This window comes from Apis dorsata, unplaced genomic scaffold (assembly GCF_000469605.1).
Source record: "Apis dorsata unplaced genomic scaffold, Apis dorsata 1.3 scaffold_631, whole genome shotgun sequence".
Lineage (NCBI taxonomy): Eukaryota > Metazoa > Arthropoda > Insecta > Hymenoptera > Apidae > Apis > Apis dorsata.
The window spans coordinates 1108131-1115292 of NW_006263826.1; the positions used below are offsets into that span (position 1 = coordinate 1108131).

Consider the following 7162-nt stretch of genomic DNA (forward strand, 5'->3'; position numbering starts at 1 on the left):
TACTCCACTATTTAAAATGGTCAATACTAATTACTTAAAAGAACATACTTTTATCACTATTTATAAAATGTTATAAATTAAATCAAATAAATTAAATCAAAATGAATAAGTATTAAAAAAGTATTTCATCGAAAATGTATCTCTTTCTTTAAAGAATATAATTATAAAATTATTTGTTCCAAGTAAAGTAAGAAGCAGAAATTAGAAAACGGAAAAGAAGAGGGGAAAAACGGAAGAAACAAACGAAGAGTTGATATATAACTCGGTTTCTTTCTTAGTGCCCTCTTCTCTACCGTTTCTCGTCCGTTTAGCGACATTGTTGAAAGGTTAATGGCCAATTGCCTGAAGAAGTCGACATCAGAGCATACCTGCCCCTTCCTTCCCTTATGAGAGTCGCAGAACCGTTTTTCCACGAGGACGAAAAACACCGCGAGAGCAGGCTACGTGACTGTTGTGACTCTTGACGAACTCTCTCTCTCCCTCTCTCCCTCCCCTCTCTCTCTTTCTCTCGTCGCTAGTTAATTCATTCCCGGCACGTTTGAATTGAGGACGTAACAACCTGTGTATAAGGACCGCGAAAAGAAGTGCGAACGAGAGGGAAAGTGGTTTACGCTCTTGCGCGAGATAAAGTACACCGATACCTCCGATATTTTTTCTATACATTACACGAAAAATATTTGTTGGATTTATCAGATTTTTATGGATTTTTTTATAAGAAAATTTAAATTTTTATTTGAAGTTGGGAGGATTTTTTTTCAAATTAAAAAATATTTATTTTTAAAAGGATTCATTCGTGTAAAAATGTATCGTATGTAAATAGAAAAATTATCATAATTTTTATCGAATGGAGAATTTTTTTAAAATTAAAATTATCTTAATTTTAAAAGTATGGATTTTATATGTCTTTTGTATTTTTTATAATGCAGAAAAATATTATCGAGAAGAAATTTATTACTTTTAATTTCGACAAAAAGCTTTGTTATTACGTATAATTTATTAATCTAAAACATTTCTCGTGATCCATTTTTCAAATCTGCTTTTAAAACATTTTTTAAGGATTTGAATTATATATTGAAAAAATAATGAAATTTCTTCTCAATTCTTCCTCCCTAATATTTATGAAACTAATCTTTTCCTTAAAATCAAACAAAAAAACTGCATCATTATTATTATTTTAACCCATACGTAATTAAAGGTAAAAAATTATTTAATTAAAATTACTTAAATTTATTTCATTAATATTCATTAACCACTAAAAAAATATTTGTTCATTATATATATATATATATAAAATTGTGTACTTTTTATAAGAGAAAGTCAAATTTTTATTACCAAAAAAAAAAAATTTTAAATAAATATTTACTTTACTCCTCAAATATTATTATCCACACTATATTTTGTCTTTTTTCACATATCATCTGCATTATTTAAATTTTAAATTTTTAATTTTTAATATATATAGTTAAATAATTTTTAGATATATAAATGTAATATAATATCTGAAGCGATATTTTCGTTCCATTTCGAATTTATATATCAACACCTCGTAGAACAATCGAAAATTGAACGTGTTGATCTCAGAACAGATCGAATCCTCCTTCCGCGTTGACAACATGATCTCGCCTCCCAGCGGAGTGGAGGAACTGTGAGGGATAGGTGGAAAGGGATTATACTCACAGCTCTGAGGAATATTCGAAACCCTGTCTTTCCAGAAGTTGAATCGACCAAGATTTTCCTTCTCGGGCTTTCACTGTTGAGATATGTTCGAGAAAAATTCATATTCGTGGGTATAATGCCTCTGCATAATGAAAAATGTCATAGTTGTCATTAAAAAGAAATTTTCCAAGCCTTCCTTCAAATTTAATTACAATTGATCACGGAAGTGAAGGGCATGGAGATTTCGAAATTTTTTAATACTTGAATACTTGCAGTTTATAAATGAAATTTTTTTGGATTTAATTTAAATTTATAGATAAAGAGAATTTATAAATATTTTATATATTTTATCGAGACGTAAATTGAATCCAAAAAGACTTCAGAAGAGAATATTAATGAAAATAATGAAATCGTGAAAGAGGTGTGAAAGGCTCGAAGAAGCGAGACAAATTTGGAACAAAATTGGAAGATGGAAGAATTCTATTGGATTAAGAAAACTAGACGTGACTAAACTTTTATTTGGAGAAACGAGGTGTCACGTGTATTGACCTATAATAAAGATAACGAAATACCGAAAGTTCACGTTATATAGCGTTGGCCAGCTGGCAAAAATTCTCAGAGATATCGATACCATTACCATTTCCGTAACCCAAAGTCGTATCGAAATGGAACACTCTTTGATACGAGCCTCTGGAGGTACGTAGTCGCTCTTATAGCCATCCAATATTTTCTATCTTTGTCTGTTCCCCAAGGTAGTCAGACCGTTTGTCACCGATTGCAAAGAAATATCGAGAAACGATACTAAAAAATCTCGAGAATCTAAGCTTTTAAAATGGTGGTGATCGAGTCATTTCCGGTTTCATATGCGGGAATGAAAACGCCTCCAGAAATTAATTATACGAAAACTTAACGGACATTCTACATTTCAAGTAGATGAAATTCCAACGAGTTGGTCTCAGAGACGAGAACGTTTCAAATCGATTTGAAAGTAAAAATTCTAATATGTCAAAGTTCTTAAATTATATTAGACAACTTTAAAAAGTTCTACATATCGAAATTAAAAATAAAAGTTTAAAAATATAAAAAAATATCGGTTTAAAATACAGTTTATTGTAAGTTGATATTAGAGCCTGTGCGTAAGCAACCAGTTTAACTTTCTTGCGATACGAAGACAAAGAGATTCCAAACAATTTGAAAGTAAAAATTCTGATTATATTATATCGAAATTTTTAGATTATATCAGCTACAACAGTTTTTAAAAGTTAATTCTATCGAAATTAATTGAAATTAATGTGAAAATTAGATTATAAAAATATCGATTGCAATTTATTAACTTATTTATAAACTGATGCTAGAAACGCCTGTACGTAGGCAACCGGCAACCTGGCCGGTTAGTTTCCAACCAGTAGTTAAGTCTGAAATAAAGTAGACACTGCGTCGAATCTATCCAGCCAATCGACGAATATCGAAATTTGAATGATTTCTATATTCCCTGAATTCATGCTTATTTATGTGAAACCACGTGATAATTTCATCAAGACGTGTTCTCTCATTACGTGTATATGTTGCTATAATTCAATTCAGGTTCCAGACACAGGCGTGTCCATATCCATGGATCTTGAGAATCTGAGATATGCTATCGGTTAATGGGTCAATGCCGTGGGCATTTACACTTGGTTTAACCCTTTTGCAACGGTTTATTCATCCTCGGTGACCTTTGACCACCGCCGATGAACCGACAATTTTTTCCTCGCCATCGAGAAAATTCTCAATCCTTCGAAGAAAATATTTTTTGAATATATTTCATAGAAATGAAATTGCACATTGTCGATTATTTCATTAAAAATATGGAAGATACGATTTCGATATTTATTCCGATAGAATCCTTTTATTCTATTCCATTAATTTTTTCGCTCAGACTCGACGCATATGACTTTTCGATTGTATTGTTCGTTGTTGGAAAGAAATGCGATATTGAGATTATACAAAAGACTATAACAGATACGAAAAAATATTATTCGAAATAAAATTATTATTTAAATTAATTTTATTCGAAATTTAATTAATTAATTAATTTTTCAATAGTTCCTTAATATTTAACTCTGAGTTTCACTCTGTCATTTCATATCTTTTGACACGTATTATGATTATTAATTAAAGATAGTCACAAAAATTGACGATGGATATATCATTATCGTAGATAAAGTGAAATAGAACGATAACTTTACAACATTAATCTTCCAATCAAAGAAATTTTGTTTATAAATTTTGCTTGTTTATAATTGACTAATAGAAACAGTGCTGTGTAATTATTCTATTTCACTCTGTTTCGATGTATCTATCGTCGATCTTTGTCACTTTCTTCGACCAATAATAACAATTCTGATGGCAGGAGAGGGGGAATGGAGTGTATACTTTGCCTAGTCATGTTCCTACGAACGCACAGTACACATCACATTTTCAACTCGAGAAACGAGGAAAAATATATAATCGCAAAAAAGTCGGTCGTGTGCACTTTAAGTTTGAAGGAAGGCCAATTAACGTTCGGTTACTTCACACGTGTACCGTGAATCCAAACAAACGCGATAAAAGGCACAGAAACAGATATCGTAAAATACACGCTTCTCATCCAATTATATTAATTAAATATCCCTCGACGAGGTAGAAAAGTGAACAACAACGATACAACAATGTTCCGTTAACGATATTTGCGAATAATTTGCAAAAATCGTTTCTCCTTATTTATCATCTATTTCATTAACGAGTATAATTATAATTATATTTATTCTTGTCGCGTATACTGATATTTATCGCGTTTGTAATTAAATATTATCATTTTAATAATTTGAAGCTTCCAAATGTAAGCGATGTTGTTTTATTGTTTATTAAAAATTCATCGCACTCGCCACACGTGATTGCTCTTTTCTATCATTCTATCATTATCGAATAAACATCGAATAATCGTTGTTTCATCAATTTGTATAAATAAGGATGCAAAAGTCAATAGACAAGATGTAAGTAATCATTTTACACAGGCTTATACTATGTCCACTTTTCGACGGCCTCCGCGTGTATCAAAAGGGTTAAACCGTGTAACGAAGCGGAATCTACCATGGTCATCGCGAGTAATCTCGTTATACGGAGGTAACTTTTATCTCTCTACACTTGCCGCAGTTACGTAAAGTTATTAGCTTGACCTATTTCCGCAACGAGGAGAAACAGAGAGAGAGGAAGGAGAGAAGGGAAGTACGAAAGAGCACGCACTCGGAGAAAATCCCATAAATTCTTATGCAAAACGTCGTTGAATCGATTCGTCTCCGTTTCCTCCTCTCGCTCTCTGTTTCCCTCTGGTTCATCTATCCGTGCGCAGTGAATCGACGAAGGAAAAGACTCGTTATTCGGTGGAATGATCGATCGATTGGAAAAAGAAACCAAGCAAAAGTGTAGCAGTTACTCACGTTGACTGCTGCTCCGTCGTATGATGTTCTCGAGGAATGTGTTTTGCGGGGCGACCAGGCCCCTGCGCCCCCCTGGCATCCTTTCTTCCTTGAATGATCCCGGATCCTGGTCGCTGCGGCTATCAGGATCTCGTCCAGCCTCTGGCTACGACGAACACGTGCTGTTTTCCTCGCCTCATGTCCAACAACGACAACCTTCTTTCATCGATCACCCCCTTCTTCTCTCCCCTCTTTCCTTCTATCTTTCTTCTTTTATCTACTACGCTGCACAAATGCACACGCGCAACAACGTGGGGATGCACACGATCACTAACTGAATGTCATGATCCGAGGATAGTTCACCATTGTGGTATCGGCCGTAATATCACTTGTCGGCGGTTTCACATCCGCCTGGAACTGGTCCAAACGAGAACAACCGCTGTGGCGATCTGCTTTATCCCTTACCAAACACACACTGTGCTATTATCAAACGTCAACCAATTGTCCCGTGCACATTCGCATTTAATCCTTGCCGAGTTAGTTCGCACGATCTATAGTGTGACGGATCTTCAAACTCGTGACTCCACAGTCCCTCGATCTTCCACGATCTTCACGATTCTCTAGCGCGATGTCCAGTGTTTTCTCTCTTTCTCTCTCTCTCTCTCTCTCTCTCTCTCTATATATATATATATACATATACGTATATAATACAAAATACACGAATCAGATTGGAAAGAAAAATGAGAAGGGGAAGAAAAAGAACAAAGAAAGAGAAAAATACAAGAAAGAAGAAATACAATAAAACGTAAAACGCGAATTATCCAGAATGAATCTCGGACGATTTCAGGATCCTCCTGGTTGCAACCTAGACGTCTCTATCGTCACCTGAACACGAACGGTCCTCCGTTGGTCCAAGCGTTCGCACACCTCCTCCAGCTTGTCGCGTGCCCCAGCTCCGCGTCCTTCGTGGATGTGGCCAGTGATGAGGGAGGAGCTGGTGTTGGGCCGTGGATCTTCGTCGTGGACGAATAAACGGGTGGCGGCCGTGAAGAAGGGGATACGAATGAGGAGGTGGAGGGGGGCGATGATCCGGATTTATCGAGGCACCGACCACGACAACGATGGGCTCGCGGAAGTGTCCTCGGCTGGTGGACGCACGATCGATGACCCATCTAACCGCAGTCCTTCCAGGTGATCGCGCGCGCTATCACGGATACCCGACGGCAAGTAATTAGACGACTGCGCGCTACCTGCCACCTCGTTCTCCACATCCTCGGCGTCCTCCTCGGCGTCGGTGCAGCTCGTGCCCGCGGAGGAGGACATCCCTTAAACAGGGGAACGTAGCCGGACAAGAATTGTCGATCACATCTTCATCGTTCGATTTCAGGATCGACGCGATCTTCTTCCTTGTATCGTGGATCTTTCTTTAGCGTGTCGAGTTCGAGGATGATTCCGATGATTAAAATTGGGAAAATTAGAATTTTTCTTGGGCGAAGAAAATCTGCAAATGAAAGAAAATAAAGGATATTATTGTTCTGTTTAAAAAAAAAAAATATAATTATTATTGGAAGAATGTTAGAATGTAGTACGAGTTTGTATTTACACGAAACAGCGATCTACGGGAAGGAGTTAATGTAAAAATGCATCCATGGTTGTTGTTTCTCGAGCTTTCAGAAAGACGAGAATAATTGGGTCGGAAGTATTTGATCGACGATAAAATTCTGTTCAGATACTGCACCACCATCGTGAAACGTTTTAATGGTTGTCACACTCGAAACGAACGTAATAGGAAGGTTCTGTTTCTCTACTTTTTTTTTATTCGATAATAAAATCCAACACGAAGAAAATGACACATAACGAAGTAATCCACGGAAGAAAAACTGTAGAAAGTTTCAAATAACGAATTAATTTTATATAGGCTATGTATCGATATGACGCGTTTGTTAAAAAATCTCAAATTCTTAACCTATTCCTTTTCTATAATAATAATACGTAATATTTGGTAACAAAATGCAAGAAAAATATATATTTCCGATTGAAAAGAAATATAACATAAAATTTTTTTCAAT

The 7162-nt window shown here is 35.5% G+C and overlaps 1 protein-coding gene across 8 annotated transcripts in view; it reads right to left on the minus strand.

The window, feature by feature from the left end:
- Nucleotides 1-5797, minus strand: part of LOC102675244 (potassium voltage-gated channel protein eag) — a 61865-nt gene extending 56068 nt beyond the window's left edge. For 4 of the 8 annotated variants that reach the window (XM_006621607.2, XM_006621605.2, XM_006621606.2 and 1 more), the window contains exon 1: nt 5115-5796. In XM_006621607.2, the coding sequence (XP_006621670.1) occupies nt 5115-5193 (79 nt within the window). In that variant the 5' untranslated portion in view covers nt 5194-5796. Of the gene's footprint in view, nt 1-5114 lie in introns of all 8 variants that reach the window. The other 4 variants (XM_006621610.2, XM_006621611.2, XM_006621604.2 and 1 more) reach the window with 3 other exon arrangements.
- Nucleotides 5798-7162: the final 1365 nt, after the last annotated feature.